This window comes from Pan troglodytes, chromosome 20, assembly GCF_028858775.2.
Source record: "Pan troglodytes isolate AG18354 chromosome 20, NHGRI_mPanTro3-v2.0_pri, whole genome shotgun sequence".
NCBI classification, from domain to species: Eukaryota; Metazoa; Chordata; class Mammalia; order Primates; family Hominidae; genus Pan; species Pan troglodytes.
Genome location: NC_072418.2, coordinates 35,554,915 through 35,567,561, shown reverse-complemented (window position 1 = coordinate 35,567,561; position 12,647 = coordinate 35,554,915). Strand labels below are relative to the sequence as shown.

At 37.0% G+C, this 12,647-nt stretch overlaps 1 protein-coding gene across 13 annotated transcripts in view; it reads right to left on the bottom strand.

The window, feature by feature from the left end:
- Positions 1–12,647, bottom strand: part of DPY19L3 (dpy-19 like C-mannosyltransferase 3) — an 80,406-nt gene that overhangs the window by 18,126 nt on the left and 49,633 nt on the right. For 12 of the 13 annotated variants that reach the window (XR_010153808.1, XM_016935608.4, XM_063801482.1 and 9 more), the window contains 5 exons: positions 9,581–9,654; positions 9,245–9,403; positions 4,280–4,402; positions 3,788–3,899; positions 2,979–3,035 (listed from right to left, as the gene is read on the bottom strand). Coding sequence is in view for 11 of the 13 variants with exons in the window: in XM_016935608.4 (XP_016791097.2) it covers positions 2,979–3,035; positions 3,788–3,899; positions 4,280–4,402; positions 9,245–9,403; positions 9,581–9,654 (525 nt within the window). In the remaining 2 variants the exon portion in view is untranslated. The remainder of the gene's footprint in view (positions 1–2,978; positions 3,036–3,787; positions 3,900–4,279; positions 4,403–9,244; positions 9,404–9,580; positions 9,655–12,647) is intronic. The other variant, XR_010153809.1, reaches the window with a different exon arrangement.

Below are 12,647 nucleotides of genomic sequence, written 5' to 3'. Positions count from 1 at the left end.
ATATCTATATACATTCTAAGGTCAAAGGTAGAATTCACTTCACATATTAGCATAGAAGACCAATGACAATGTATGTATGCTCCACTGACGTAGAAAATATAATACTTTTATTTAAGAACCACTAGTAGAATCAAAGCAGCACCTGATTGATCTCTGGCTGTGTTTGAGACCTATCACTGTTTTTTTGGTCATCTCATCTTTGGCCATTTTTACTGCTCATTCAAATCTTGTCTCCTGGGTGGGTGAATCAGGAAAATTGCTAGTGATGGGAAATCAGGTGTCAGGACTTCTGGTTCTAGTTTTTGGAAGAGATGTAGTAAAAATTACTGATTAAATGACGCCTTTGTAATATTTCAATGATCTCTGTTTCCTTACTAATTTGATAACCAATAGAATACCAACTTTTTAATGAAATGCTCTAATTCTTACAGTAAACATATTTGAAATCTGTGAACTCAATGAATATTAGATATTTTTCTAGTTTGAAAGTTACTGTTATTAATTCTGAAAATGTTAAAAGCTAGTGAGAATTTTGCGGCAAACTCCTTTAACAATATGAAAGTGCTGAATTAACTAACTGCCGTTTTTACCAATCAGCAGTAGAGATTTCAGCAATCCAATTAAGTTAATCAAGACCAACGTCCTAATTTTACTAAAGTCTTGACTTCGGAGTGCAGGCTAGTACATGCTTTTTTCCCTTTTAATATGCTTATACTAAAGAGAGATACAGCAAAATTGGTAGTATGAACAAGAAATTTTGAAACTCTAACTACAATTGCAATGTAAAACTGAAATCAGGCTTTGAAATATATGAATTCACATTACTTACGGGTAAGTCTGTAAGAGCTGGAATAGTTGGAAAACAGATTCAGTTTCAGGGTAACCCCTCATACCCATAACATCTTAATTTTCTCTGTGATTTTATGTAAGTTTTGTGGAGATGAAATATCTGAACTATTTTATACAGTGAAAGCTGAATGCATTAGGATTTCTCCTAAAGTCCTGTATCAAGAGAGACTAGGCCAACAGTCTTTTGGAGGATTCCTCAGGATACTAACTCCCTTATTCAGGGAAAACCTGCAAGGATTTCCTGGAGATGATGGCTTCTTTAGCTGTCCCGGTTCTTCTATAGCAGTGGTTTTCAAGATGAGTAAGGGGAGACATTGTGCCCCTACCCCAGCCCCAGGGCATTTGGCAATGTCTGGTGACATTTTTGGTTGTAGCCAGGGGAGAGGTGCTTCAATGAGCAGGCAGAGGGTGAAGATGCCGCAGAGCAGCCTACAGCACACAGGACCGCCCCCGCCCCCAGCGGCAAAGAATTCTCTGGCCCAAGTGTCAATGTGCCACTGCTGAGAAACCCTGTGACCGCTACAGAAGGGGGTTCTTAAAACTGGGGGGCTGGTTAAATGCATATTTCTGTACTGGACTCCCAGGCTTCTGATTCAGTAGGTCTGGAGTGGGACCCAAACACATGCATGTTTACAGGACCCCAAGAGCCGCTGATGCTGTTTATCTGAGGACCACGCTTCAAGAATCAATGCTCCCTAGGACAGTTTACTTCTTATACAATGTCCTTCCTCAATTTTATTACGAACAAAACACCTCAGTCCTCAAATAGCTTAAAAAAATCAGTAAAATTTCAATAGATAGCTGAGACATAAAAGAACTGAACCTACATGCACACGGGCAGTATGAAAGATGGTTATTGTTTGGTACATCTTCAGTGGTGAGAAAAACATTCATGAGCTTTATCTTTTCTGTGAGGAGGGTGCTTTAATCCACAGAATCATTGTGTAAAGGTAAACTGACAGGACTCCTCAGTAACATATACTGTTTAATCCTTAACTGTTCGTGTCTAGATGTTTTTAGTAAGTTTCAGTTATTCGCATTAGAGCAATAAAATTCCCAGAGGTGGGGAGGCATAAATCTATTTGTGTGTTTTTTAATATCTAGGAGTTAGCACAGAGTTTTGCTAATGGTAAATGTTTTGATAGACAGGCTCATGACAGAACACATTTTTTTGAAATATTTACAATATAGTATTTAGCAATATTTTCTTTAGCCTGAAACCTTTGGTTCACAAAATCCTACATGAAAATATAAGCAAATAAACCCCAAAGCTGAGCTGCTCTAGCTGATCCTCTCTGTGGGAGGCCCCATCACCCCTGCTTTTAGCCACCCTCCCAAATCAGGGGTTCTACACAGTAGAGTTTGAAATCCATCGTTTTAACTTGAAGTAAAATTTAAAGGAAAAAAAAATAAACTTAATATGTTAGGTTTTTTAAAAAGAGAGGGCAGAAGCTCAATTGGATAAAACAGTCTGTGCTATCTGCCCTAGTGATGATTCAAGACTGCCAATGTCAAAGATGTGACAAAAAGCCACAGTCAACCTGACCAATGATCATTGTCTCTGATAAGAAATTCTCTGAATTAAAGGGCAGTTCATGCTGTTTCAGAAACTAGTCAAATGAGAATATGAAAAATCCAGATACTTCCTATTGATACTGAAGAACAGATTTTAAAAAGCCTAGCCTTAGGCTCTGTTTATTTATGTGTCTAATTCTCTTATGAAGATAAGCATCTAATAAAATATGGAGCTTAAAGTAAGATACATTTAAAAATCTCTTAGTCTATATAAATCAGGTAATGGGAAAATAATTTTCCTACTTTCATTTCAAAATAGGTCTGAAAACACCTTATTTTCAGAATTTGCATCAGCTGAATATTAAGAGTCTAAACCAAAATTAATTAGAATTATTAAATGCTATAGTAGTTTTCACTATCATGTTTTTACTTGTTAAAACTATTTGGGAAAAAGATCCATTTTCCCGTCAATGTCACCTTCAGTAAGAAGCTAAGGAGGTATTTATAACCTTCACAAACCACTCTATTTGCCAAATAATACACAAAATATATTGAATCAAAGCAATTATTCTGCTAAATACATGAATGACAAGAATGAGGAAAATCAGTCTTACCTTATAGCACAGATACAGCAGTATTAATATCGGTACTGAATATCGCATTATACATATCTATATAAGAAAGACATTATTTAGATTATAAGTATTTTGAACCTTTTCTTTTTTGAGAGACAGGGTCTTGCTATGTTGCCTAGGCTGGCCTGGAATTCTTGGGCTCAAGTGATTTTCCTGTCTCAGCCTCCTGAGCAGCTAGGATTACAGGAGTGAGCCACTGTGCCCGGCTTTTTTAAACACTTTTGCCTTACAGTTTTGCTTTGTAAATATATGCCTTAAAAAAAAATACCAGAAATATAATTTAATGGAGCACAAGTCTCCAATATGCAGAATAACTGAGTCGATACTAGGATTCTAATCATTTGTAAGATATCTGCAGCTTCTACCATATTGCCACCTAGTGAATTTATGGAGTAGAACAATTCAAAACTGCATTTATAGGCTACTGAAAAATTGTCATACATATATAAATAATTATCTTTATGAAAATACATTATAATAACAACAGTTATAATTCCGGACAAGGGGATTATTGGTAATTTTAATTCCCCTTTTGTGCTTTTTTTTTGTATTTCCAAATTCTGTATAATGAACATAACTAACTTATAGTCTGAGAAAAAAGAAGTAATTTTTTAAAATAAAATTATTTTAAAATAATTCCCTATAAAATCTTAATATATCAATTATGTATTTTCAGCTTCAATTTCAGTATCCATTTTATCTCACAGCTACTGAAAAACAAAAAAAGAAGTGGTATGAAAGAAATACTGCAAGTCATAAAAGGAGATGGAAAAAGGGATGACACTGACCCTCTTTGGGTTATAAAGATGGACTGACTTCAGAAGTAACTCCCATATTTCAGGGCTACATAGGCCGAATGATGCGAACACACACATGTGTGACGTCCAGAGGTACTTCATTCTGCAAGAACAGACACAGGCGCAAGTCAGAAGTACTAGTTGTATATAAATCTGGATTCTGAGACACCTATAAAGGCAGCTTTACAGTCTATGACGGCAAAATCTTACTTAAAACTATGCAGATGCCATTTGCCGAAGGGTTCGTTGTTTAACTCCACTGCCTTTTGAAGACTATGCTTTGAGTAAAACATAGAGGCGTGTTTGTAATTAATTGTAAAAACTGATGATGAGTATTTTATACTGAGAGAAGATAGTATATAAGGATGATTTTATGAGAACCATGATCATTAATGAAGATGATTGTCACTTTCCAAATTATATTGCTAAGTAACATCAAGAGTGATCAAATAAAAAGTAAACAAACAGGTAAGACAAAAATACCTCATTGTACTCAATGCCAAGAATCCAAACAGAATGGTATGTATTAAGTTGTAGGCAGTTTCTGGTTTCAGGTCAACTGTGCCTTTTTCCATTTTACCCACGGATTGTTGATTTGTAGAATCACTGAGTAAAATAGCAACATACAAAATTTAAGCTGGAAACATAATTTTAGTTAGATCTTTGTAAAAGAAGAAGATACAAGAAATGTATGCCTTTATGTATTCAGAAATTGATTATTTCCATAAGATGAAATGAATTCGCATTGATCAATTTTGAATTTATGAGGCTAAAGTGTAACAATATAAATGCATTAATAATGAGAAAAACTGAAATTTCACAGCAGCTTTGAAGTAAAAATTTAAAGTGCTTCAATTCTTTAAATTAAAAGAGAATGCAAAAAAAAAAAACCCAATTTTTTGGAATTGCTGAAATTGAAAGAGATTTTTAAAAGATGTTTTACCAGTTATTATGAGTATTTTTCAAATTTTTACAAATAAGCAAAAGCAAAACACACATCCATTAACTTGGAATTCAGTTCCTTTATGACCCCTCAAAAATCACATTTTTAACCTACCAATACCTCCTGATATCCAAAAGATGACTTTTACCAAATACGGCTACATTAAAATTATTACACCCAATAAAAGTAACAATAATTCCTTAACATCATCTAATACCTAGTTCATGTTCTATTTTCCCTGTTTGCATCAATTGCTTTTTTCAGGTTTCTCTGAATCAGGATCTAAGAACTGCATGTTGCATTTCACTAATATATATCTTTAAATATCTTTTGATCTATAAAAGTATCTCCTTTTTTTTAAAAACAGGCCATTTGTTTGTGGAAGAATAGAGAACATATGTCCTGAAGCTGTTCCCGTCTCCCAGGTGTGGCTCACAGTGGTGGTTATACGTTTCATGCTTCTTGTAAACTTGTAATTAGATCTAGAGGTTTATTAGACACAAGTTCATTTTTTTGGCAATAACACTTCACGGGGTTATGATGCACAGTAGTCCCCTCTTATCTGTGGATTCACTTTCAGTGGTTTGTTATTGCGGAAACTGCTGTCCGAAAATATTAAATTGAAAATTCCAGAAATAAACCATTCATAGTTTTGAATTACATGCTATTCTGTGTTGCATGATGAAATCTCTCCATCCCTGTCTGTCCCACCTGAGACTCAGATCATCATCCCTTGGTCCTGTGTTTCCACGCTGTATAGTCTACCCACCTACCCGAGACAGACAAGCAGATACATTCAGCTACTAAACTACTAATAAAGTAAGATACATTTAAATGTCCCTGTATTGTTTGTGTTCAAACAGCCCTTATTTTACATAATTAAGGCCCCAAAGTGCAAGAGAAGTGATGCTGGCATGTTGCTATAATTGTTGTATTTTATTATTATTTTTATTCTCTTACCATGATTAATTTATAAATTAAACTTTATCACAGGGATATATGTATGGGAAAAAAACATAGTATAGAAAGGGTCTGAAACCATCCGAGGTTTCAGGCATCCACTGAGGGACTTGAGACATATTTCCACAGAAAACAGGACGGCTCTATTCCACATCACATTACACCGGGAAGCACACACTGCCTGGCTATCTCCACTTCAGTGATGTTAAGACTGATCAGTGACTTTAGATGTTGCACAATTTGTTGTCGAGGGGAAAAGAAAACAACAGTAAAGGCTACTAGTTAAAGATGAAACTTTCATGAAGGTCTACTGATCCCTTCATACATACCCAATAGAACTGGGCACATATGATGCTTCTCTATGTAACTAGAGACTTTTTTTATTTCCCAGAAATCCTTTCTTTCCTACCATAAATACATAGGAAAATTAAAAGGATACTCTAAGGCAGTTCTCACCATTGGTAATTCACAATTGGAATCTTTACTTAAAAGTAAATATTACAACCCGAACACTGGTTTCTATATTGGTACAAAAAGGATACTCCAAATAAGAATATCCATAAACAGGGCAAGGTGTGAAAAGTAAATAAAAATAAAACAGACAAGGGGAGTATCTGCTCTTATCCTCTCTAGATACCTAAGAGAAGTCTGCAGTACCTCCCCCATAGCCCAGCCAAGCTGGAAGGCTCTGATTAATTCCATGAACACAGAACACCATGCCCCTTTCAGATGTACCCCTCACACTAATGCAGATGTCTACATAAAAGTCATAGTATCTGGCAGGGTGCAGTGGCTCATGCCTGTCATCCCAACACTTTGGGAGGCTGAGGCAGGGAACACCATGCCCCTTTCAGATGTACCCCTCACACTAATGCAGATGTCTACATAAAAGTCATAGTATCTGGCAGGGTGCAGTGGCTCATGCCTGTCATCCCAACATTTTGGGAGGCTGAGGCAGGCAGATCACTTGAGGTCAGGAGTTCAACACCAGCCTGGCCAACATGGTGAAACCCTGTTTCTACTAAAAATACAAAAATTAGCTAGGGGTGGTTGTGCATGCCTGTAATCCCAGCTACTTAGGAGGCGGAGGCAGGAGAATTGCCTGAACCCGGAAGGCAGAGGTTGCAGTGAGCCGAGATTGCACCACTGCACTCCAGCCCAGGCAAGAGTGAGACGCATTTCAAAAACAAAACAAAACAAAACAAAACAAGTCATAGTATCATCCTTCCTAGTACTAAAAAGGTAGAAATACTTTAAATACTTGGCACTGACAAAAGGCCCTTATTTAAAAGTTAATTCACATTTAGACAGTCACGTGCCACATAACATTTTGGCCAACAACAGATCGCACATACCACAGTGGCTTCGTAAGATTATAATGGAGCTGAAAAATTCCTATTGCCTAGTGACATCATAGCCATTATAAGGTCATAGCACAATCACTTTGTTTTTTAAATAGATTTACTGTAGCCTAAGTGCACAGTGTTTATAAAGTCTACAATAGTGTATGGTAACATCCTAGGCCTTCACATTCACTCACAGGCTCACACAGAAAAACTTCCAGTCCTGCAAGCTCCATTTATGATAACTGCCCTATATAGGTATACAATTTTTAATCTTTTATACAGTATTTTTTAAAAATAGAGATAGGGTCTCACTCTGTTACCCAGGGTAGAGTGCAATGGTGCAATTATAGTTCACTGAAACCTCAAACGCCTGGGCTCAAGTGATCCTCCCGCCTTAGCCTCCCGACTTGTTAGCACTACAGGTTTGCACCATCGTGCCTGGCTAATTTTTCTTTTTCTTTTTTTTTTCCGTAGAGATGCGGTCTTGCTATGTTGCCCAGGCTGGTCTAGAACTCCTAGCCTTAAGCAATCCTTCTCAACCTCCCAAAGCACTGGGATTACAGGACCACCATACCTGGCCTTTATATTTTTACTGTACCTATTCTATGTTTAGATATATTTAGTTACACAAATACTTACCATTGTGTTACAACTGCCTACAGTATTTAACATAGTAACTTGCTGTCCAGGTTTGCAGCCTAGATGCAGTAGGTTATACCACATAACCTAGGTGTGTAATAGGCCATACTATCTATGTTTGTGTAAGTATACTGTATGATATTCGCACGATGATAAAATCGCCTAATATGCATTTCTCAGAACATATCCCCCTTGTTAAGTGACATGACTGTACTATGATTCTTTAATTACTTTCATGTAGTGCTTTTCCTCTAATAAAGTCCTAATATCCCTATCTGGCAGATGAAGATGCTCTAAAATCTTTTATCTATGATCATATACCCAAACAGCCTCCAGAGATGGCTCATAGATTCACACAGAGCATGGCAGACATTTTCAGGAAGATACTGCAGGCCCACTGAACTTCCTGCTTTGTATGCAGTCCAGAGTCCTGTTGACACTTGCTATGTCTGGAATGATATTAAATCACACTGTCCAGAATAATTTCCATCTATTTTCACAGGGCTAAATTTTATCTTGGGTTAGGTATGAAAAAGAACACTTCTCAAGGATAGTAAAATAGTTTATGGTCAATGAAATATTTTCATGGTTCAATGTTGTTTCATTCTTAATGATCATAAAACCTCTCAACTGCTCTGGACTCATTTTAATGACAGCTCTCTCGTGGCTGTGAATCACAGTTCACCAGCACATTAATTGGCAAGGTAACTACAGAAAAAGGGCTTCCTCGTGAGCTTCATTAAGTTTTCACAAATGACAGCAGCTTCAACTTCTTACACTTAATTTTCTTTCAGTTTAACACGAAGAGTCAATGCAACCCCCCCCAGCAGCTTGATGGGTAGATATTCTTACAAGTTTTTAAAAAGCCTTTATACTCCTGATTTTTTTTCTTTCAGTAGATTGGTAGATATGCTTAGTTTTTTAAAATTGGCAGTTATTACTCAAAACTTTCAGTAGATACTAATAATTATGGTCCACTCCAACATTATGAGCCCTGAAGCAAGATGCAAGAAAACAAATGAGCAATAATTAATTAACTCTTACATTTCAAGAGCAATACAAAAAAGCAGCTAGAGGAGGAAGGGAGAAAAACACAGGATGCTAATAATGGAAACACAACAGAGGCTTATGAGTCAACAGTGATAATGAAACCAGTTCACGATGGCTTGTACCTGCCGAAGTCTAGGCACCAGACACTATTTTAAGTGCTTTATGTTGTTTTTACTTATTTCTCAAATATCCTGTAGAGTAAGTACTCTTAGTCTTCCCATTCTAAAGACAAGGAAATGGACATATCAAAAGGTTATGTAACTGGCTCAAGAGTCACTTTGTTCCCAAGTGTGCAGGCCAAGACTTAAGCCCAGACCGCATGCAATCTGATCATTACTCTGTTGTCTCCTAACTACTGGGAGTGTAGTCCACTCTAAACGAGGTATGTTCCCCCTTTAAGATGAATACTATTACTTGTGTCTGATATTCTGACTTTCAACTTTGCAATTTTTCTGCAACATGGAACAAGTTCATTAAAGGAGAGCATTAGATTTCTGAAATATACCATACCTGAGATTATGAAAGGCAACAACGAATGCTACAATCACTGTGATGGACAGAACGAATATGTAAGCATAAAAAAGCAGAGTATCTGAAAGCCTTCCAAATGTATTAAAAGGCAGGAGGCCAAAAGCTTCTTCACACAGATAGAGATTTGCATCAAAATCCCTAGGGAACAAATGGAAAGCAAAGTATTAAATTCAATATAAGACAAAGAAATGACATTGCATCTTTCCTCAGAGGGAGTCTGCAATTAATAGTTGAAGGCACAATGACAACTTAAGTTTTAAAGTCCCTGCTGATTCAATAGAAAATAGCAAACATAGACTTTCAATTCAGTTATACCTTGTTGCTCCAAGCCCAAATTTTGCCTTCAGAAATTTAAATATGTGTTCATCTGACTTCAGGTTAAGAATTTTCTATCGGGGAAAGAGAAAACAAAAATTGCTATTAGTCCTTTAGGCACGGTTTCCTGATAACTTCCCATTGAATTTACATATTCACTGTCCAATTTCACAGGAGCGTGTGGGTGTACAAAATCAGTAAATGTTCACAGTAGTTCTCAGAACTGAGGAATTCCAAAGCAGGGACTTCCAAACTCCTTCCAAACCCCACTCCCCTTTTTAGCATAATCCTTTATTCAAAAAACATCTTATACATAAGTTAAATATGCAAAATAGGTAAAAGATGAGATTTTTTGGTTTCAGGGAGAGGGAGAAGGCTGAGGCATAGTGTGCATAAGTTTTCAGACCAGAAAACTGACAAGACGATGATCTGAAACCTCAAATAGATACACCGCCCACAAAGCCTGTCTGGCTTTGGGGCTTTTGGTCTGTGGATACAATCGATCCAAGACTTATTCACTCAAAGACAATTCAAGACAGTTGTAACCCTGAAGGGGTGGACAGACAAATATGAGTGTTCATCATTAGTGATTACAATTTTAACTCATATAATTCTATTTTAAATTTGTGGCTTAAAAATCCATATAAAATAACATAAATGGTGAAAAAATTTATTAGAAGAAAAATGAAGACAGGGAGAAAAGATGAAGCTACAATTGAGTTCAGTACACACAATATATTCATTAGAGATGAGCCACAAATCTGGTCTTTTGCATTCCAGCAGCAAATGCAAACAGGGAGGTCAACATATTTATGTTACTCACAGGTTTATAAGAGTAAAACAAAACAGTTGCTCAGAAGAGATCTTAACAGTCCTAGAACTGAGACTCAAAATAATTTTTTCCCATGGGTAAAGCAAAAACAGCAAGGACTTTCAAGGAAAATTTTCTCTACTTCCTCTTGTTGTAGGTCACTGGCAAAACATCAAATGCAATTCAACAGATGTTATTCTTCGGGGAGTCAAAAAATGGTGGTCCAGGGATGCAGCTCTTTACTGGTTTAATCCAAGAACAGGTCACTGAATGTGTAGAGTGGGCCAATGCAAGAACTGTGTATCTTTGGCCACTCTTCCAGAAATGTTGGCTGCTCCACTCAAATAAGTTTTGAAAAAAATTTTTTAGTAGAGTTTAGGTTTTGCTACATTTCCCAGGATGGTTTTGAACTCCTAGCCTCAGGCGATCCTCCCACCTCAGCCTCCCAAAATGCTGCGATTACAGGCATAAGCCACCACACCTGGCTTTGAATAGACTTTTTAATTTTTAATTTTTGTGGGCATATAGATGTATATATTTATGGAGTATATGAGATATTTTGACACAGGCATATAGTGTGTAATAATTCCATCAGGATAAATGGGGTATTCATCAACTCAAAAAAAGCTTTTGGCTGAGTGCAGCAGCTCGTGTCTGTAATCCTAGCACTGTGAGAGGCTGAAGTGGGAGCATACCTTGAGCCCAGGTGTTTGAGACCAGCCTGGGCAACATGACAAGATCCCATCTCTACAAAAATTGTGAAAATTAGCCAGGGGCAGTGGCACACACCTGTAGTCCCAGCTACTCAGGCTGAAGTGGAAGGATTGCTTGAGCCCAGGAGGTCAAGACTGCCGTGAGCCAAGATTGTGCCACTGTACTCCAGCCTGGGTGGCACAGTGAGATCCTGTCTCAAAAAAAAAAAAGAAAAAAAAATTTAGAAATTTAAAAATAAATTATTGATAAGTACTGGACTGTATGGAGTTTAAGAACATACTGACAGCTGGGCATGGTGGTTCACGCCTACAATCCTTTGGGAGGCCAAGGCAGGTGGACTGCTTGAGCCTAGGAGTTTAAGACCAGCCTGGGCAACACAGCAAAACCTTGTCTCTACAAAAGATACAAAAATTAGCCGGTGTGGTGGTATACACACATAGTCCTAGCTACTCAGGAGGCTGAGGTGGGAGGATCACCTAAACCCAGGAGATCGAGGCTGCAGTGAGCCATGACCACACCAGTGCATTCCAGTCTGGGTGAGAGACCCTGTCCAAAAAAAAAAAAAAGAACATAGTGACATAGTGACTGGCTGAGTGAAGAGTCTTTTTTTTCTTTGATAGTCAACAGACGTGAACAAGGACCACAGTTCTCTTGTGGAGAAGGAGCCTGTTTTGCAGATGCCTCCTATCCTGAGACCAACCTTCTAGGACAGGCAAAAGTATCAGAAGAAATCAATGTAGTTTTGCTCTAGCATAAAAACAAATGGGATATCAAGGTCCAAGAACTATACCTTTAATAAAGCCTACCCTGAAAAAAAATTAAAAAGCCAATAAAAACATTTAAAAAGCATGTTAAAACTAAGCAGAGCCCCTGGGGCATTGTAAAAATCTTAGCAAAGCACCTACTGGACATAAAACCAATGGATGCCTACGTTACTAAATGAGTTGTTCTGTTAGGCCTGTTGCATATAAGTCAGTTAAATGTTGGGAAAAATGAGCTCAACTCTTCTTTCCAGCAGAAAGTAGATAGTAAGGCCACTTTACTTATTAACTGAACTCAATTAAAAATCATGTCTTTTTTTTTAAGTACCACAGTACAGAAAGCTACATGTATATTACGGTACTAAAAATAAAAATTTTAAATTTAGAGAAATTATTTGTTTAATGCTTTTTAAGTTAAGCTTTTAAAAGTTTCATAACAAAAGGTGAGTAAGTTCAAGGTGGGACATAAGAGTACATAGAAATTAATGACTAAAATCAACAAAATAATCCTTGTTACTAAGACAAAGTTAAAACTGAGCCTGTTTGAAGTAAAACTGGTAACTCTTGAGTCACGTTAATACACTTTATAAAGCAAGAATTTATTTAAAATTAAAAGTTTCAAAGAAGCCAGGTATGGTGGTGCACACTTGTAGTCCCGGCAACTTGGGAGGCTAAGGTGGGAGGGCCATTTGAGACCAGGTGTTCAAGGCCAGCCTAGGAAACGGCAAGACCCTGTCTCTAAAACAATTAGTTTATTAAAAAAGAAAAAGAAAGTTTCAAA